Below are 21,708 nucleotides of genomic sequence, written 5' to 3'. Positions count from 1 at the left end.
TTGCAGGTTTGGTGACAGATGGGAATTACAGCTGAAAGGTTCAGGAAGGACACCGTACTCTAGGTTTGTTATATGTTTCGTGTAATAATCTGTACCCTTGATGGCTTTTGGATTAGCATCTGTTTCACATCTAAACCTTTAATTTCAGTGACTTATCCAAACATTAAGACCCATTCAGAAATCCTGTCTCAGTTCACAGAAGAATCTGTACAATGTAGATGAATTTTCCTTTCACTGTAGTATATAGCAACCAGTTAGGATCTACAGAATTTTACCATATGTTTTGACAATTTTTTAAAGGCCTAGATAAATTAATGGAAGGTAGCTCTGTCAGTGGTTATTAACCATGATAACTGAAAGGTAGTGTACCTCTAACCACTAATTTCTGGGAGGTAAAATCATACTAATATTTGGGACCTTAATATTGAACTTGGAATTAAAAAACACACACCTGAACACGCTAACAGTACCAAGGTGAAAGTCGAACCTACAACTGTAGGATCCTAAAATTTTGGACTTGTAGAAATGTGTGGGTTCTCTCAATTTTAAGAAATGTTAGAGGTCAAGTTGCTCCTTTATGGTATAAATATCTAAGGGGATCACATAACATCTGATCTCAGAATACGCTTTTCAGAATAATAGGTTTGTCCAGGTGCATGCTTTCAGTCTTTTTAAGAGTTAAAACTAGTAGAAATAACATTTGAATTACTTGTTTAATATGGAGTCTATGCAAGAGGAAAGGCTTCCACAATTTCTTGCTAGAAAAAAGAAAATCAGTCCAGCATGTCCAAATTAAATACCAGGTGATAAAGGATAGTACAAAAGGTTTTCTTGGGATACACCATTTCAATGAGGAATTTTTAAAAATAGACTGATGGATGTGTATGTACAGAGGGATATCTCTTCACTGGAAAACACTAGGATTACTGTCTCATTAAGGATGCAATCCTGTGCATAGTTAGCTAGAAACAAATCCTTTAACTCTCAGCATGCTTTAGCCATCACTGGTTGGAGATAAAAGTAAACATGGTTGCAGGCTAGATGGGGAATCCTGGAGGTGGCATCTGGCCTACAGGCCAGGGGTTCCCCATCCCTGACATATATGGACCACTCTAGGCTTCATTACATCAGAGTAGGGATGGGCAAACCAGTCTATTTCTGGTCTGTCAATTTTGCATAGTGTTCCCCTAATTCCATTCAGTTCCCACATTATTTAAGTATGCATTTTTTTTAAGGAAATACACATTTAAATGCATATTTTTTAAAAAAAGTATTTAGAAGTATATTTTGGTAACTCCATGGCCTTATAGGTCCCTTCCCACTCTACTATTCTATGATTCTATGGAACTGTCAATAAGTGCGCAAAAATGTTCAGAGAAGTGTGAAATCCATGGGCAGTTGACCCAAAAGGTGCGAATCAGATAATTTCATATAGGGATTTGCAAAGATCAAATCCCTCAAGTGTTCGTATGTCATAATTTCCTGCTAACCCAGGCCTTAGCTAGACCTAAGGTTTATCCAGGGATCGTCTCTGCCTGCTCCCGGGATATCCTGTGTGTCATTTACATGAACAGGGATGACCCCAGGATGATCCCGGGATAAACCTTAGGTCTAGCTAAGGCCCCAGAGAGCAGTTCAGTCTTTATTTTTCTAATTCCTAAAGATGACATAATGCTTATATTCCTTGCTTTCTTTTCCATAGGAATGGGGACGGCAGAGCTGTGCTTCACTCTTCTGTTCGAGAATTCTTGGGAAGCGAGGCCATGCATTATCTTGGAATTCCTACCAGCAGAGCAGCTAGGTACTTTATCCATGATTTCCCCCAGCCAGTCTTGGATCTTATCCTTCCTTAATTCTACTGAAGCCAATAGGAGAAGGGTACAAAAGTACTTCTGCAGTAGGTATTTTGTGGGCTTTTGTTTTGGTGGTCCCTATCTATTGGCAGTATCCATTGGGGCCACTTCGCCTCTGCTGGTTCCTTTGCACTCACAGGTCCCACTGCTTGCACAATGGGGCTTTTGCACTTCTAAAAAATAACCTCAGGAACAAGCAGAAATGCTCATTTCCAGATCAGTGGTTAATTCTAGAACTGCAAAAGCCCCATTGCCCAATAGGATGCTACCCATGGCGTTTTTGAGAGGTCTGTCTTGTGTTAAAACTTTGCACCTCAGTATCACACATTATAAGGCAAACCTAAGCCTGTGTTTGTCTTGTAATGCTAATGGGGAAGGACATTTGCAGAAGAGGTGGAGGGAGAGTATTGACTCTTTCCCCACCAGCCAACTCTTCCCTGCAAATGTTCTCCTCCTCCAAGCCAATTTAGCCCATGTTTTCCCCAGCTAGATTCTGCAGTTGGAAGCAAACGAACCTGGGAAAAAATGTCCTTTGGGTGGCAGTTGCAGAGGTCGAGATTTGCCTTGCATAAATAGTGTGCAAAGGAAGGATTAAGCATCTCTTCCTTCTGCCTATTTATTTCCCCTTACAAATGCCTCTCTTCCTGCCCCTGCATTCATGTTAACTAAGTAAACACAGGATTTGAAAATGTTTCCAAGTCAACTTGTATTTCTGATTTCAAAGAGGAATCCATGCCTCCCTGGGGACATACAAATAATTGCTAGGGGAGATTTGAGCTTTTTTGCAGAATTAATCCAGTCTCCACAATATATCCCCATAAAATTTTTGAGGTCCAGAGATTTTCTCTGCTGATACATGATCTTGAGGTATTGGATTAACATGATTTCTTGGGTGGACATTCTGATTCTTGCGCGAAACTTTTTTAGGGGGCTATTTTCAAAATGGCGGACAATTTTCTTTGGGTCACTAGCTTTCGTCAACCACAGAAGTAACTATCTTGTATTTGGTATCAAATTATAGGTTTTCAGGGTCAAGGAGTTCAAAGAATATGTTATTTGGCTTTAAACTATAGGTTTTTAGGTTGAGCAGGCCAACAATAACATTAATTTTGGTGGAAAGACAGTCCTTCCACCATTTTTAAAAATGGCGCACAAGCATCTATTGATATATGCAATCAGAGATTTTTCTGTCTTGTCCCTCGCGGTGTTTGTCCCTCGCCTCAGGCGTATCAAGCGGTGGTGCTTGGCTTGAGCAGGGACTGTCCGTGGCTGGGCCTGTTGTTCAGAGCCTGTGTCGTGGCAGGAAGATCTCGTGATGTGTTTTATCGTGAGATCCCTCCTCTGTTTACACGTGATGCGCGATGACCTCAGAAGGAGAGGTGTCGTGCCTGCCATTTTTTTATTAAAGGGCCAGCAGCAAACGAACGCTCGTGTGCAAAATAAGTTATTTTTAAAATTTAATTTATTTTCCCCGCCCCCTACGTCCGATGGGCACAGTGCTCCTGAGGAGCGCTGCGCCCCATGCGTGGCTCCCAGTTCCTCACGAGGAATCGCGAGGAGCTGGGTCAATCTGCGGTGCCTGGCCACACGTACTGCGGTCTCGGGCTCAGCACAAGACCACGGAAAAACTGGGGCTAAAGGGGAGGGCAAGATCCTGGGGCCAGGGAGGGATCATCCCTCCCTGATCCCGGGATCCCCGTGCGTCGTGTGGACGCATGGGGACGATCCCGGGGATCACTCCGGGATATCGCCCTGTCTAGCTATGGCCTATGAAAGCAGTATATAAAAGGCAGGAGCCACACCAAGCAGGATATAATACTATGAAAGTGGTATGAAAGCGGTATATGGTATGGGTCAGTGGGCCCCAACAGTTGTCAGTGCACTTCAATACTTCTATAAAGCAGCAGTGTGGCTCCTGCCTTTTTATATACCACTTTCATACCGCATTCATAGTGGAATATCCTGCTTGGTGCAGTTGAGCCCTCTGTGTGTGATTGTGCATAAAGGCCTTTTCCAATTGCTTGCGTGGATTTTTCTGTCAGTCAGATTAATGTCTCTGACATTAATCAGGAAAGCAACATTTCCTTTTTTTGAATGTACCCTTTGGAACTGACTTATTGGAAAGCCTGCTTACTTGCTTCAACAGAAGGTCTCCTAAACTCTGCAAATGATGCAGAATCCGCAAGACTGTCTGGATGAGCGTGAAAGCACCTAGCAATGCTACGACTTTCCTTGCTGTGACATGTTGTTCGATTCAAAGACAATATCCAGCATGAACTTTGTGTCCCAGGTCTGCTGAGTTCAGGTGATTTGTTGGCCTCTGTGTCTGACATGCTGTTTTGAATCCCTTGCTGGGTTTAGACAGCGACACAGGCAGAACACTGGAAAGCTTTCCAGCTTCTTTTCATAAATATTTAACTCAAAGAACCCCAGCTGATAGCTAAATTGTTGCCAATTGGGATCTTTTGTTGCCAATAGGAATCTTTTGTATCTCAACTGTTAGAATTTATTCACGGTTCTTGCTGAGTCTTGGCAAATGAGAGGAAAGTGCATGCAATTTATCCAAGAATAGCATGCAGATGGGTCTACTCCATTAGCTACTTGTATGTGTGCTTGTCTTCCAAGCAGGAAACTCTAGTCACAGAGTGATACTAGATGAGAAAAATATTTTCATCTGGCACCTTCAGACTTACAAACTTTGGTTTCTGGAATAGTGTACAGAATGTTAGAAATGTTCAAAGCCAGCAGTTTGCAGTGGGGCTGGAAACTGGAGTGATATGATTGTCCAGCCTCAACAAGGATTTGAAAGGGCCAGCTGAAAATTTCAGGTCAATTTCAAAACCCAACTTAGAACACATTACAGTAGTCCAATCTTATAACCAGTGCATGTATAAATTGACTTAAGGGAAATTGAATTATTTTCCGGTTCCTCATCCTTTATTAGGGTTTTCCTAGGGGGTGGAGGGCGATGATCTCGCAATTTTATGATCGTGAGATCCTTGCCCTTGTCTACACACAGCGCGCAACATCCCAGGATGAAGAGGACATCGCGCTTGCCTTTTTTTTTTTTATCGGAGAAGAGCGTACGAGCACTTCTGCTCAAAAGGAGGGCATGCCCTCCCTTGATGGGCATGAATCATCCCGAGTCGGTGGAAAAACCAGGAAAAACGGGTAGGGCAATATCCCGGGGCAAGGGAGGGATCATCTCTCCCTGCTTCCGGGATCCCCAGGATAAACCCTTGTCTAGCCATGCCCCTAGTCTTTGAAACAATAAAGGGAAGTTTCTTAATTCTTTTGGCATTATCCCCATGGGAGTTTAAGGATTTTTCTATTAAGCCTTTGTTTCTGCAAAGAAAAGGTCCCCCAGCCCCGCTCCCAGTGGTTTCTTTTAATACTTGTACAAATTGTGTCTGTGGGAAGAAAAGATGTTGTTGTTTATTCGTTCAGTCGCTTCCGACTCTTCGTGACTTCATGGACCAGCCCACGCCAGAGCTTTCTGTTGGCTGTCGCCACCCCTAGCTCCCCCAAGGTCAAGTCTGTCACCTCCAGAATATCATCCATCCATCTTGCCCTTGGTCGGCCCCTCTTCCTTTTGCCTTCCACTTTCCTTAGCATCAGCCTCTTCTCCAGGGTCTCCTGTCTTCTCATTATGTGGCCAAAGTACTTCAGTTTTGCCTTTAATACCATTCCCTCAAGTGAGCAGTCTGGCTTTATTTCCTGGAGTATGGACTGGTTTGATCTTCTTGCAGTCCACGGCACTCTCAGAATTTTCCTCCAACACCACAGTTCAAAAGCATCTATCTTCCTTCGCTCAGCTTTCCTGAAAACCAATTTCTTGATCAAGGCATTTCATCAGCTAATCCTCCAAAGAGGTTAGTTATGCTGACCCTTTTGTTAAGGTTGATGAGACTCCAACAGAGGATCATCTAATAAGCACTTTTTAGGGCAAAATCCTATGTATGTTTAGACAGAAAAATGTCCCACAATTCTCAGCATTCCCCTCCAGTTGTCTTTTTTTTTCTGGCTAAACATGCATAATATTGCACACTTAATTTACTTTACAGACTGCTGTCCTTAAAAGAAAAGACTGTCTAATTTGGTTATTCCTCCAATGGAGATAAAAGTCTGATGCCCAGATCGATCATTGTTTCAAGTTTTTAAAACCCCTGATAAAACTGGGACCAGAAAGACTCCACATTTTCAGATGAACACAGTTGCTGCTAATCCACTAAACTGTAATATTTCTGGTTCCGTCAACCATAGAGCACGTGTACATAATATGTCTGTTTTAGTGGTGCGTCAGTGATTGGAAGTCATCCTAGGTCTCTTCATGGGTCTACTAAATGGTGGTCATGATATAAGCCAGTGGTTGTTGCCTCTCCCACTTTGGCAGGAATTCTCTGTACAGATCTGCTTGATAAGCCAACCGAGTCTTCTTGAACAACAGCCATCTGGCTGGGTTCCTGGTAAAGTGATGCTTGTTGCTGCTGCACAGTTAGTTAATGTGGAGTTATTTAGGGGTTTGCAGTCTCTCCATTTCTCTTCATATCAGAGTTCTTTCAGGCCAAATAACTAGCAGCTGCAGGAGAGCTTGCACATTAAGCTTCCCTGCCTGTGACTTCCTAGTTTATTTGGCCTCATGGTCAGATTGTTATTCTTTCTGACCAGCGCTGAGAAGGCAGAGCAGGGTGGGTAAAACTGCTGCAAAATTACTTTGCAGCAACATGGTTTTCATCTAACTGCAGCTGTGCCCTGATACGACGGGATAATGCTAAGGACTGAGGAACTGCATCTGTGGTGCAGAACCCATGGGCTCCATGCAGCCCTCACCTGCATGTTGTGTGGCCTTCAGCCACTTTTCCACTACAGGAAAAGACCACAGAAAGAAGGACCAGAAAAGGAATAAAGAAAGGAGGGTTTCTACAGTGAGCAGGAAATCCCCATTCTTATCTCTGACGGCTGCTTATATTAGAGCGATGTAGCTTTAGGAGGGACCAGTTTGGAGGAGAGGCAGAGGTTGCTTGATTTGATTTAATTTGATTTGATTTATTACATTTATATACCGCCCCATAGCTGAAGCTCTCTGGGCAGTTTACATTGAGGCTTATGATTGCTTCTAGCTTCCCACCACAACCATGGAGTTCCAGATATGTATTGACATTTGCAGACATGCCTCTGAAACCGTAGGGGTGGAGAGGAGTTGGGCGTTCTCTCCGCTACTGAAACTCATCACTTCCCATCTCTAGGGAAATAAACATCTTTCCACGTAACATGTAGTTCCTCCCTGAAATGGTCAGACTGAGCGTGCTGTCTCACTCTTACCATACCTCAGCCTTTTACTCTGGGAAGGAAATGCTCTGTCTTCATGTACTGTCATACCTTTGTCTGTGGCCATTTCCTAGACAGATTTACCTGTTAAGCAGGAAGTAATTAGAAGCCAGATCGGTTTCTAGCATCCCTGAAAGTGGGAAGCCTGACTGAAATGTAAGAAATGAGCAGAGGTCCTGGAGACAGCCCTTCTTTCCTGCCTCACCCTGCTGCTGTTCTTCTAGGCTTGCTTTCTGATAGATTGTCCTTCGATCTATTAGTACCCAATATTGTAACATTAGGCTTATTGTGTTTGAATTTGGCATCCCACCCCCTCTGAAATTTTGGATGAATCCACTTTCTAGTACACAGCCCTGAAACAACTTTAACCTGCTTCGTGTAAATTCCTCTTTTGGCACAGCTTGGTTGTAAGTGACGATGATGTGTGGAGAGACCGGTTCTACAACGGGAATGTTAAGAAGGAAAGAGGTAACTGCTGAATTACTCTTTTGTAATACTGTGGCTGCCCAGTTAGCTTTTCCCAAACTGTGCACTCGTATTCTGGTTGTTGTTTTGTTGTACCATAAATATCATGAATCAAAATCAGTTCATAAATATTCAGAGCCCAGGGGAGCTGTACTATTGACTTTACTGGAGTTAGGGCAGTTCTAAAAGATTGTCCTTGGGACCATAAGAGCAGCATCTCTGGTGTGTGCCTTCAGATACATAACACATTGGGGGAGCATTGTGTACATTTTCTTTTCTTCCAGCATACTAAGACATCATCATCATCATCATCATCATCATCATTATTTTTCTTACCCACCTCTCCCTTTTGATTGAGACGGGGAACAACAGTATATATAAAATACATAAAACTGAATTAAGAAGATAATACACATTGTTAAAACATCCTAAAAACATTCTAAAACATCCTAAAATTCCTCTGGAGAGGCCTGCCTGAAGAGGCATGGCATTTTTCTTCCTTTTAAATGCTATTCCTTTTACATGCTATTCTAATCAGAGTTTGAAAGCTAGAACTGAGCATAATCTAGACATATCAGACAGGATTTGAACAGTTGTAAGTTTATACTATTGTACAGTTTTTCTTTATTATATCCTTATATGGTATTTTATTAGGGTTTTTTCTGAACTATTTTCAATTTGCTTATCTTCTATTTCATGCGTTTTAGCTATTTTATTTTGTAGTTTCTTCTATTTATTTTATTATTTATTTATTTATTACATTTTTATACCGCCCAATAGCCGAAGCTCTCTGGGCGGTTCACAAAAATTAAAACCATGATAAAACAACCAACAGGTTAAAAGCACAAATACAAAATACAGTATAAAAAGCACAATCAGGATAAAACCACGCAGCAAAATTGGTATAAGGTTAAAATACAGAGTTAAAACAGTAAAATTTAAATTTAAGTTAAAATTAAGTGTTAAAATATTGAGTGAATAAAAAGGTCTTCAGCTGGCGACAAAAGGAGTACAGTGTAGGCGCCAGGCAGACCTCTCTGGGGAGCTCATTCCACAACCGGGGTGACACAGCGGAGAAAGCCCTCCTCCTAGTAGCCACCTGCCTCACTTCCTTTGGCAGGGGCTCACGGAGAAGGGCCCCTGTGGATGATCTTAAGGTCCAGGTAGGTACATATGGGAGGAGGCGTTCCTTCAAATAACCTGGCCCCAAACCGTTTAGAGCTTTAAATGTCAATACCAGCACTTTGAATCGGGCCCGGACCTGGACTGGCAGCCAATGAAGTTGTAAAAGGACTGGCGTAATGTGATCTCGCCAGCCAGTCCCTGTTAGTAAACGGGCTGCCCTGTTTTGTACCAGCTGAAGCTTCCGGACCGTTTTCAAAGGCAGCCCCACGTATAACGCATTGCAGTAATCCAAACGAGAGGTTGTCAGAGCATGGATAACTGTAGCTATTCTTTTTCCTAGCTCCTCAGCTTGATGTCCCTACATATGCTACCTGAAAGTTTTTTAGGGTGATAATGTAAGAGAACAGCATTAATTACCCTAAAAAACATTTAGGTGGCAGATGTAGGGACACCAAGCTGAGGAGCTCGAGAAGAACCTAAGAAAAGCCCTGTTGTATCAAGGCAAAGGTCTATTCAGTTCCACACTAGCCAACCAGCATCTGATATCTAGCAGCCTACTGCTTCTGAAGTTCAATATTGCAATTGTGGCTAATAGCCATCAACAGACCTATATACATAGATTTGTCTAATCCCTTTTTAATAAGATAATTTGCTCATTTATTGTGGGCATTCCAGAAACATAAACCATGCCTTCAGTCACTGAATAATACCGAAATATTGACATCTCATTTCTAGATTAACTGAATGAAAGCAATCATAGCATTGATGCAGTAAGTTCTTGAAAGGGCTTTCTTCCCCACAAGGATTCTGTTCCTATCAATGGAGGAAATAAGTTTACATATATATTTCATTCCCCATGAAGATTTGCTCCCTCCATTGAAGTGAATGGGGGAGTCTCTAAGCACAGAGTTCTGTGTGCCCATAGAAGCACACACACAATTCTGGATCACAAGTGTATTTTTATTTACTAACTTGCATACACTTGCGTTTCAGGTGCAATAGTCTTACGTGCTGCCAAATCATGGTTTCGAATAGGATCGTTAGAAATATTAGCCCATTCCGGAGAACTGGATTTGTTAAGGTTAGAATTAAAGTCTTAATTCATTACATCTGTTTTTATATCCAGACAACATAATATCACAGCTGGGGTCCAAAAGGCTACTTTTATACATGTCCTGCTTATAGGTTCCTAGTCAACAGCTGGTTGACCATTGTGTGAGCAGAATTCTGGACTAGATGGACCCTTGGTCTGATCCAGCATGGCTCTTCTTATGTTCTTATGAAATGTCTTTGTAGTTTTCTCATGCCACAAGTAATAATGCCTATTTATTGTGAGAAATAATCTTGGGGAATATTTTTCCTTTCAAAAATCATTGCATAGGATTGATATTATGTTTGCCATGAGTCATGTTTGAGCTAAGCATTTGCAAAATTAGTCCTATGGACTTAGGAAGTTTCTGGATGTCAGTACATTATAAATATTAACAGCTTGACACATTTTCCCTGCAAGCACAAAGATTTACAAAGTGAATCAAGAATGTATATCACATATATGAGCTACCAAAATGGAAAGGAATATAAATTAAAAAACCCTTGCTTTAAAGTTTAAACCATTTTCATAAGTTATAAAGAACTCCTGCAAATTGTTGTACACATTCTTAAATCATTACTATTGTCAGTATTTGTGATGAGATGCTAAAATGGCTTGTGCTCATGCACTGGGATTTTGGGCTATTTTTTTCTTTGAATAAATACCCCACCATTCCATTTCACAGAATGCTTTTACTACTCCCTTCAGTTTCAAACATCATTTGTCATGAAACACAAACACATTTCAGAAACACAAATCCAGAGCATCCTTGGCATAGTAGAACTGGCTGAGCAGTTCTTTGGTCTTGACCATATTTTATGTAACTTACATTTATATTTATATGTGGATGCAAATGTAGAGGACCGGAAAAATGTTAAATTTCCAAGAGCCGAGATCAGATTTTCAAATTCCAGCCCTCTACTACAGGGACTGGAAACATGTCAACATATTTAGGTACTAGCACTACTTTTTTGGACTACAGAGGACCTACAGTTTTATATTCATGAGGAACAAATGGTTATTTCCCCTTTTAGACTGTTAGAGCAGTATGACAATGGAACCAGTTACCTAGGGAGGTTGTGGGCTCTCCCACACTAGAGGCATTCAAGAGGCAGCTGGACAACCATCTGTCAGAGATGCTTTAAGGTGGATTCCTGCATTGAGCGGGGGGTTGGACTCAATGGCCTTTTAGGCCCCTTCCAACTCTACTATTCTATGATTCACTTAAGTGATTCATCCAAATAAGAGAATTTGAAAAGCCTGCATGTGGTAAAGACTTAATATGGATTTATTTTACAATTTAGCTGTGAACACAATACTTCTTGATCAAAGAATGTATATTTCCTACAGCCCAATTTAACTTTCTAAGGAAGGCATAGGAATCTAAAATTGAATCTTTTGCCTATCTGGTGCAATCTTAAGACTGAACAATATCTTCAGTGTTGTTTCAAAAATGTCTTTGATGGAAAAAAAGACTTTTCATTTGTGATGCAGGGGGCTGCTAGACTTTGTCATAGATGAGCACTTTCCATTCATAAATATGAATGATTCAAATAGATATCTGGTAAGTTATAAGACTTTGTGTTTCCATAAATATTCTTATAACTGGCTTATACATGTATAATATACTACAGAAAGAACAATATATAGTCTATAATCCATCATTTTCTGAGTATCAGTTCTAAAATTCCTCTCTCTCCTTCTCCTCTTCCAGTTAAAAAGGTTATGCAATGTAGTATACACTATCTAGTTTACTACTACTACTACTACTACTACTACTACTACTAGCAACCTATAAACAACACAGAAGTGACACCATCTTTACCCAAGAGGCTTACAGTCTATGAGCCCCCTGATTTGGGAGATGAGTAATGAGCATCTCTTTTCGTTTGCTTGTTTGTACCTAATTAGCAGTCCCTGTTCATTTCTTTGAGAACTAGGGAAAGAGTTTTAACCCTTTCCCCCCTGCACTATTTCCTCCAATTTACCTATCCCCCTTCCTAGCAGCTATTAGCTTTGCAAGGAAAAATATACAGGAATGATATGAAGGTCTGCTAATTAGTTTTATTTATTGTTTAACCACAAAACAAATCATGGAAAAGCCTGATCATGGAGCTCCCACTTTATGTCTAGCTTGTTCCTAAATTCAGTCTTCTAATTTTCAGGTTGTGGTTGTAAAATGTATTGTACGTTTGCCAGTGTTGCGCCTTGCCTATTTTTGCTCTGAAACTGGAAGATAAAACTGTGTTTGATTGCAGGTCTTTTTCTCCAGAGTAGTATCTGAGACTGCAAATTTGATTGCCTTGTGGATGTCAGTAGGCTTCGCTCATGGTGAGACAGTTTTTTTGGTATTGTATTTTTGAATCTGAAGGGTGTAAAAATATTTGGATTCTGTTAAAAGTTGATGTGATCTACAAATAGGGTGTAGTCTCCCCCAGAAAGCCTGCATCCTGTCACATCTCATTACTAAAGCCTATTTAGTGTGTGTGGAGTATGGTGTGGGGAAGGGTCTTCATGGCTGAAATGACTCATTGACCTGGTTCACACAACACAACAACCCACCATGGCTGATCATCCATGGTGGGTCCTTGTGGTGTCAAAACCCAGCAGAGTGACTTCTTCGTGGGTGTCAGGAATGGCCAAAGAGGCCTATGGCCATACTACCTTGAACACGCCCGATCTCGTCTGATCTCGGAAGCTAAGCAGGGTCAGGCCTGGTTAGTACCTGGATGGGAGACCGCCTGGGAATACCGGGTGCTGTAGGCTAAAAAAAAAAAGGAATGGCCAAAGAGGTGGCCAGCCAGAGCAGCAAAAAGTGAGGTAGGGAATGAGGAAATGAGGAGTTCTGCCACGAAGGTGCCTGGGATATATGCCATTGCTGACAGAGGGACCGAGGGGGGATATCTGTCAGGTTAGCAAGCGAACAATCAACCCGTGGTGGCTTATTCACAGGGTGTCTTAGCATAGTGTGAACCCTCACTCCATGTCATTTTTCTCAAACCTGGCACCCTTTAGATGTCTTGGACTACAACTCCCATCTACCCACAGCAAGGATAACTGACAGGATGATGGTAGTTGTAGTCCAACACAATTGGAGGGCGCCAGGTTGGAAAAGGCTGTGTTATGTGAATATCCTAGACTTACATGGATTGGGTTAATAAATCTAAATAAATCAATAGTATGGGGAGAATCCAACCTAAGTTAGTCCATGATTAAGGAAAATGCAACAAACTATAGCTATCTTTTTTAAACAAACAGTCCTTTCTACCAGTAAAAATATTTGTTAGGAAAAAGGGGGATAGTGCCTCAGCTCAGGTGCATTGAAAAAACGTTATTGCTTGCTCAGCATAGAACTGAACATTACAGGAGATCCAAAGCTGCTGCCAAAACCAGCAGACCTCTAATGAAGTCTTCCTCTCTCACTGGTATTATGGAGTAACACTTGTGCTATGATGTCATGATATTATGCATTCCTCTCTGTCTTAAAATTCAAATTATTCCACGGACCAAAAAAGGATGGCTTTGTTCTGGTTTCTGTGACAGTGCTCTGAGTTCTTCATCACCACTGTATGTTTTCCAAAGACATCTGTGAAGGCTGAGCAGTTCCTGATGCTGGATAACAGCTATCCAGGACTCCTCAGTGGATCTTTCCACAGCTACCTATCTTCTTCCTTTCCAAACTGCGTTGGGAGAAGAGGAGGAGGAGGAAGCATCTCTTTGGTTAGGAAGGAAGGAAATCTCACTTTGGGCATGTACGTATATGCCTCCTCCCCCACCTGGAAAAGCAAGCACTGGAAGTCTGTTGCCCCCTTCCTATTTTAATCTGTTTATGGTCTCTACGGCCATAGGTAGACGAGGATTTATCCCGGGGAATCATCCCGGGATCGTGCCTGTGCGCCCACATGATGCACAGGGCATCCCGGGAGCAGGGAGGGATGATCTCTCCCTTTCCCCGAGATTTCACCCTACCCTTTAAGCACACTTTTTCCACGGTCTCAGTATGATCCCGAGACCGCGGAAAGTGGGCACACGTCACGGTTTGTCCCAGCTCCTTGCGAGTAGGGTGGGGTGGGGGTAGCGGGGAAATTTATTTTGTTTTCAAAAACCCTCATATTTTGGCGCTCGTGCGCTCCTTCATTAAAAAACCCCCACCAAAATGGCAGGCGCAGTGTCCTCTTTCTTCCTGGATGTCGCGCGCCATGTGTAAACAGAGGGGGACAATCTTGCAATCATAACTTCGTGAGATCCTCACCCCTCCATCGCGCTAGACCTGTAGGTCTAGCTGTGTCCTATGACAGATAGTAGATGATATATCAAAGATAAAGGCTGATACTGTTCTCGTAAACTTCCTCTTAGTTATCAAATGACAGATTGGGCCTGGTTTCTAGACTGTCACCCCCTAGAGAAACCTGTTAGATATTTCTGTGAAATCAATGCTTTCTAGAATATGATGCTATGCAGGTTTGATGATAATGTTTTGTTTTGTTTTTAATTTTAGGTGTGTGTAATACAGATAATTTCAGCCTGTTATCCATAACCATAGATTATGGTCCTTTTGGGTTTATGGATTCTTATGATCCAGGTGAGTATGGGAAATGCAAAATCTCCTCCCACCCCCCGGCCACAAGATATAAAGAATTAAATCCTAAATAAATTGTGCAAATTGGCTATATCTAGATGCATGCACTTAGTTTGCATAATGCACAGAGATTGGCTTAGAACTGAGCTGATGAAGGATCTTTCAGCCATTGCAAGCAGGAGATGTAGGGCCTACTGAAAATGCATGTGAAAAGTTAATCCCAAATAACTGAAGTCCCATTGATTTTAATGGGACCTACATGCAAGTAATTTGCTTTGGATCCAACCTAATATCTACCTATTAGATCCACAAGCCATAACAAAATACCTTTGTGGCTATATTCTTTAAACTGTGTTATTCCTCTAAAGGGATGCATGGTACCTACTGTATGGTGATAGTACAAAAGAAAAGCACACTAGGACCTGGAAAACAAGGGCTTAGTGTGAAAGCAATTCTCAAAGGTGGACGGCCCTTGTTGGCAATTAATACTTGCCATGGGTTGGGCTGCTTTGAATGGCAAGCTGAAGTCAAAGGGCCAAGTTTCTCCCTCTCTTCACCTGGGGCCTCTTGGCAAGGAGCAACTCACCACAGCAACACAATTATGGAATAGTATCTATTGTGTGTTACTAGCCTATTTTCTGTCCAATAACATTGGCAACACATGGAAAAACTGGTAATATAAGCATCTGAATATGCTTTGCAGTTGAAATAAGAAAATAGCACAGTGCCATCTGTAAACTTGTATGCTAACAATGTATTCTTTCCTCCGGCAAATATTAGACCTTGGGCTAATCCAGGGTAAACAAATATTCTTCTGTTTAGAGAACTCTGAGTAAAATATTTGAGCGCCTAAAGGACTTTCGTTAGTTTGAATCAACATGAAATATGAGCATACTTAAAATTTTAAGGATGGTTATTTATTCTGAACACTCCGTTGTACAAAAATACCATTTTGTTTCAGACTTCGTCCCAAACACGTCTGATGATGAAAGACGGTATAAAATAGGAAACCAAGCAAATGTTGGGATGTTTAATCTGAACAAGCTGTTACAGGCTCTAAACCCTTTATTGGATCCCAGACAAAAGCAGCTGTAAGTAATCCTTTAAAATGTCTTCACACTTAAAAGAGCTGGTGAGATGAGACATGCTTTAATGCCCATATGTGCAGAAGAGAAAGATGGTTCTTTTGAAGAAATTGTGTTGCTTGCAAAAATAGTAGTAGTAGTAGTAGTAGTAGTAGTAGTAATAATAATAATAATAATAAATTGGTCAGTAGAAATTCATGTTTATAATGGCCAAATGTGATAAACTGGGTCCTGGTGTTCCAGCTGTTAGCCAAACTGGAAAGACAAAACAGAAACCTCAGAAATTAATACATCCGCAGAAAAAGATATTCCTGCTGAAGACTGCTCAGGAAAAGCTGTAGTTTTGAGAGCCAAAAAGAAAGGTTTCTTTTTAAGGCACAATATATTAGGTGCCTGAAAGACTTTCTTTCCATGTGTAAGAAAGAAAAAAGAAGTGGCCAAGTGTTCCTCCTATAATAAGAGGTGCAATTTGCAGTCCTTTAAGTGTCTACATAGCATATTGTACTTTTGAGAGGGATTCTGTAAAAAAAAACAAAAAAAACCCACCCCCAAAAAGCTCTTTTTGCTAAACTAGAGAATATTTCACTGAATGGAATGCCTTAGGTTAGAGCAATCCAGCCACAAATGTAGGTACTTGGATGCACATAGTGAGGATTGGGATGGAAGGTGTGTTTGTGGACAATAGTTGAATAAGCCAAGACTAAGCATCACCAGGAGCAGATGGTTTGGGTCCAGAATATTATAAGGTCTTCAAAGATTGTCTAGTTCCAAAATTAATGGAACTTTATAATAGGATATTATCAGGAGAGAAGATACCTGAATCATGGGAACATTCAGTGATAATTCTGATCCCAAAACCAGATAAAGATTTGACTAATCCCGATTCTTATAGACCTATTTCTTTAATAAATCAAGATGCTAAAATTTTTACATCTATTATGGCCAAACGATTAAATAAATTCTTGGCAGAATATATAGGAGCAGATCAATGTGGGTTTGTGGTAGGAAGACATATGCATAATTTAGTGGGTAGAGTTTTAAATGTAATAAATGTAATAAAAAAAGCAAATATTAAGGCAGGTATTATGGCATTAGATATTTTTAAAGCTTTTGATTGTGTGAGCTGGCAGGCACTAAAGAGTATTATAGATAAATTGGGATTTGGAAATAAATTTAAAAATGTAATAGAACAGCTATATTCCCAAAATACGGCGGTAGTGGTGGTAAATGACGGACTTACTGAAAAGATACGACTAGCCAGAGGAACAAGACAAGGATGTCCGCTCTCGCCGGTCCTTTTTGTAATGGTTATGGAAGTTTTGGCGAAGGCACTAAGGGAGGATAAAGAATTAGAAGGAATTGGAGAGGTAAGGGAAATAAAGCTAAACATGTTTGCGGATGATACTTTATTGACCATTAAGAATCCATTAAGAAAATTAGAAAGAATTAAATATCAGTTGAGGGAATTTGAGGAAATTACAGGGTTAAAAATAAATTGGTCTAAATCAGAGATGATGTTGTTTAACTATACTAAGAGGGAAGAAAAGGATTGGGAAGTTAAGGGAATGGAATTGAAAGTTAAGAACGAGATTAAATATTTGGGAATTAAAATTACAAAAAATCTAGAGAATTTAGAAAGGGAAAATTTAACGAGGTTAAAGAAGGAGGTACTAGAGAAATTGGAAAAATATAAAAGATTAAATTTATCTTGGTTTGGGAGAATAGCTTTGATAAAAATGAAGATATTAGCTAAAATTAATTTTGTATTTAGGATGTTACCTATAAAAATATCAGAAACCGAGATAAAAAGTTGGCAAAATATTATTAATAAATATTGTAATGGAGAAAAGAGAGCAAGAGTGAATAAAAATAATTGGTACCTAAGCCAAAAAAAGGGGGGAATGGGTCTCCCAAACATAAAATTATACTACGTAGCAAATAGATTAAGACATGTTGTAGAAGCAATTATGGGAGTAGGAGATTTATATTGGATGGAAGAAAAAATTATAAGTAAGGTAGAGATGAATCTGGAGAATGTTTTTTTTAAAGATGGAGGAAGAAAGTGGGTTGGAAGTATAGATAATCCACTCCTGAGGACTCAATGGGAAATTTGGAGTAAATTTAAAGGGAAGCTGCTTCCGAGCAACTCTCCCTTAGCACCGATAATAATGTTAAAGAATTTCCCAGAGGATCTAAAGGGTAGATTATGTAAAATATTAAAAGAGAAAAATAAAATAAAATTAAAGGATTGGGTAAGAGATATTAAAACAAGAGAAGATATGGAAAATTTGTTAAAGGAGAAGAAGCTATCTTGGCTAGAATATGGTCAATTAGAGCAATGGAATAAAAAGTGGATTAAAGATAATAGAATGTGCAGAAAGATGACGAGGTTTGAAGAATTAGTAGTAAGTAAGGAGAAAGGAAAAGGAAGTAGTATAGTTTCAAAAGGATTAATGAGTGAAATATATAAAATATTGTTAGAGAAGGAGTTTAGAGAGAATACAGAGAAAATGATTTGGGAATCAGATTTGAAGATACAAATAGGGCGACAGAGCTGGGAGGGACTATGGAAACAAAGAGTGTTGAGAAGTTTATCAGTAAGAATAAAGGAGAATTATTTTAAAATTTTATGGAGGTGGTACCTAACCCCGGTCAGATTGAATAAGATAAGTGATCAACATTCAGCAAATTGTTGGAGAGGATGTGGGGAAAAAGGAACGTATTTACATATGTGGTGGCAATGCAAATATGTACAAAGATTATGGAAGATGGTGTTTTCAGAAATTGAAGAAATAGTGGGAATGAAAATAGAACAAACACCAAAAATAGCATTGCTGTCACTATTTGAAGATATAAAGTGTGGAAAAGGAACTATAGAGCTGATATCGAGTTTGTTGGTTGCAGCACGATTGATGATAGCTAGGAACTGGAAGATCCAAGGGGAATATTCTATTGAGGAATGGTATAAAGTAGTATGGGACATAGCCATTAATGATAAACTGACATGTAATATTAAGTGGAGAAAAGGCGTAACTAAAATAAATGAGTTCGAAGGAATCTGGAAACAGTTCCTAGTGTTCGTGTTTACTAAGGGAAGTGGGAAACCACCAGCAGAAGAAATGATTAGATTTTGGACTCAAGAATGATCCCGAGGTGGGGGGTGCACATTTATGTTAAGAATGAAGATGTTGTAGAGTGATAAGGCATATGTAATAGTTTTTGATATTTGTACTCAACAATTATTCAATATGTATGCAGCAGATATTTGATGTATTTTTTTTCTTATTGTGTTAGTTTCAGTTATATTTTGGAAATGTTTATCTATGTTTATATAGTGTTGAAAATGAATAAAAATTAAAAAAAAAAAAAAAAAAAAGACTAAGCATCATAATCCAGTCTCCACAATATACCCCCGTAAAATTTTTGTGGTCCAGAGATTTTCTCTGCTGATATATGATCTTGGGTGAACATGATTTCTTGGGTAGTCATTCTGATTCTTGCGAGAAACTTTAGGGGGCTATTTTCAAAATGGTGGCCAATTTTCTTTAGGTCACTAGTTTTCGTCAACCACAGAAGTAACTATCTTGCGTTTGGTATCAAATTATAGGTTTTCAGGGTCAAGGAGTTCAAAGAATATGTTATTTGGCTTTAAACTATAGGTTGAGCAAGTCAACAATAACATTAATTTTGATGGAAAGACAGTCCTTCCACCATTTTTAAAAATGGCATGCAAGCATCTATTGATATATCCAATCAGACATATTTTTGTCTTGTCCAGAAGAATTCACTGATCTGTATCCCATGATGGGCATCTTCCATATGCCAAAAGTAGCATTAAGGTGTGCAGAAAAATATATCAGTGGAATTGGCATGGATGAGGCCCTTATTGAAGCAGAAATCTTTGGCTGTAAAACTATCCAGTCAGTCCTGAATGGAAGTCATTATATTCAGTCTTTCCAATGTATGATAATAATATCAGAGGCAATACAAACAGTACAGTGGAATGCTTTTTGGTGGAGAGAGGACAAGTCAGTATTTTTTGGAAGTCATTCAAGATGTAACAGACCCCCCCCCCAAAAAAAAAACACCTCACCTAATGTTTGATGCACTAAGTGGGATGGTCATATATCTGAGAACCAAGTTTGAAGCTTTCATTAAAGAATGTGGAGAGAAATCTGAACTGTTTAGGTACTGGGAAATCTTCCTCAAGATAGTTTCACTAGTGAAAAACTTGATTGTTGCTGATCGTGATGGTAACTAAAATCTTCATGTTGACACTGTTGAGTCTTTACTTCCCATTTTTCGTGAATTTGACTACATCAATTACCTACAGTATGGCAGCAGGTACCTGGAGAGAATAAAGAAACTGGATCATGAGAACCCCTTCCTTTACCAAAACTTCATTGAACAACATTTTGTTGTGAAGGATAAAGAGGGGAGGTTCAGTGCTGTAGCACCTGATATGAAGTTGGAGCAAACCATTCAAAGATCCCAGAAAAGTTCAAACGGTCCAAAATTGGCCCTTGATGTCTTGATGTCTTAAAACATGGTTCAGACCTGTATCAGCACCTCAGGCAGGAGAGATTTAAATCCAAAAATAAAAAGCTGTCAGACACAATCTCTAAAGTAAAGCTTTTGCTACAAAAACCATCACAGAGCCTACCATACCCAAACTGATAACTAAGAAAGTAATTGGTCAAGCACACAGAGATACGGAAATTGCGAAAGGGGAGAATCAATAGAGAAAATTATGGAGCGTGATTTACTGCCAACAAACATGCTGTTTGATGTTGATGCATGTACAAAACCAGCAAAACTCTTTCTTATAGCACGGCTTGAGAAACATCTCTCCCCTGAAGAAATTGAATCCAATGCATATTCACCATTGAAAACCACTGCTGTAGTTGACTTGATGTCCCAAGTACAAATGATTAAGATGTCAGCAATGACGAACTTTAGAGAGGTTGTAAACAACATAATGAAGGGATCAACATCTGTATGTTGTTTTCCAGAACTTCAACAGTTATTTGCAGCTTTTTTCGACAGCTATTTGCAGCTGTCAGTAAAGGAATGCGAGAGGATAAGAAGAGAATCTACCAGTGGTACAGTAGATCTGGGTGTAACTGAAAACTATATAGCAGTACCTGTTCAGCTTGAAAAATTCTGGTCACCTACTTCGAACAAGACAAATCTACAGAAGCTAGCACAAACAAAATTGCAAAAGGAAGCAGGAAAAGCTATACTTCCACTGATATCTAGTGGTTCAGTTGTTGATGAGGAGCTGAAACCTGCAGTTCTATTCACAAGAGAAGGGACTCATGTTCTCAAACAACTAATGAATAGATTGGAAAAGGCTGACCTTAGAATTGTTCCACATGTAGACTGGGCAGTTTGCAACAGTACAGAGAGAGTTGTTGTGCTTTCAAATGATACTGATGTCATCATCTTGCTTCTTCAATTTATGTCCAATTGGTTTCCAAAGGTATGTCTCAGTTATGGGTATGTTTTGGAACAGGGGGGAATGCTTGCTTTATTCCACTTCATGAACTCTTCAAAAAGTTAGGTCCACAGATGTCAAGAGTAGTCATAAAGGCTCATATTCTAACAGGATGATGAAATGAGCAAAATCAGGACTAAAGTTGGAGCTCTAAGTGCTGAACCAAAAAAATATCTTACTGGATTTGGGGAAACACCTGATGACTGTCATTTTGAGGAAGTGGAGAAGTACCTTGTACGCATCTGGAAATCTCACTCAAAATGTGACACTTTTGACAGTCTGTGTTTCAGTGAGTATAAAAGATCTGGACCAATCAGTGAGCTTCCTTCCAACTAGTGACCTAAAGAAAATTGTCCGCCATTTTGAAAATAGCCACTAAAAAAGTTTCGTGCAAGAATCAGAATGTCTACCCAAATTATTATGTAAATCCAACACCTCAAGATCATATATCAGCAGAGAAAACCTCTGGACCTCAACATTTTTACGGGGGTATATTTTGGGGACAGGATTATCAGGCCCACTTGTTCAGTCCTTGTCAGTTTCATTCTTGGTTTCTTTCAATGACAGTTTACAGTTAAGCCCAAAATAGGAAATTATGATATGTTTGCTGACTAACCAGGATTTTAAACCACAGGACAGAAGTGCTAAAAAGTGGGCACATGAGGAGATAAGCAGAGAGTTTGTCC

At 39.9% G+C, this 21,708-nt stretch overlaps 1 protein-coding gene and 1 non-coding gene across 4 annotated transcripts in view; both read left to right on the top strand.

The window, feature by feature from the left end:
• Window positions 1-21,708, top strand: part of LOC134399790 (protein adenylyltransferase SelO-like) — a 42,314-nt gene that overhangs the window by 8,206 nt on the left and 12,400 nt on the right. For 2 of the 3 annotated variants that reach the window (XM_063127894.1, XM_063127907.1), the window contains 8 exons: window positions 7-63; window positions 1,703-1,801; window positions 7,582-7,649; window positions 9,765-9,852; window positions 11,356-11,425; window positions 12,120-12,192; window positions 14,360-14,443; window positions 15,402-15,531. In XM_063127894.1, the coding sequence (XP_062983964.1) occupies window positions 7-63; window positions 1,703-1,801; window positions 7,582-7,649; window positions 9,765-9,852; window positions 11,356-11,425; window positions 12,120-12,192; window positions 14,360-14,443; window positions 15,402-15,531 (669 nt within the window). The remainder of the gene's footprint in view (window positions 1-6; window positions 64-1,702; window positions 1,802-7,581; window positions 7,650-9,764; window positions 9,853-11,355; window positions 11,426-12,119; window positions 12,193-14,359; window positions 14,444-15,401; window positions 15,532-21,708) is intronic. The other variant, XM_063127902.1, reaches the window with a different exon arrangement.
• Window positions 12,509-12,627, top strand: LOC134413496 (5S ribosomal RNA). Its single transcript, XR_010026503.1, has one exon. It is a non-coding gene; the product is annotated as a 5S ribosomal RNA (ribosomal RNA).

Source organism: Elgaria multicarinata, chromosome 1, assembly GCF_023053635.1.
Source record: "Elgaria multicarinata webbii isolate HBS135686 ecotype San Diego chromosome 1, rElgMul1.1.pri, whole genome shotgun sequence".
Taxonomy (NCBI): Eukaryota; Metazoa; Chordata; class Lepidosauria; order Squamata; family Anguidae; genus Elgaria; species Elgaria multicarinata.
Note: the sequence above shows the minus strand (reverse complement) of the source record. Positions and strands in the feature narration are given on the sequence as shown.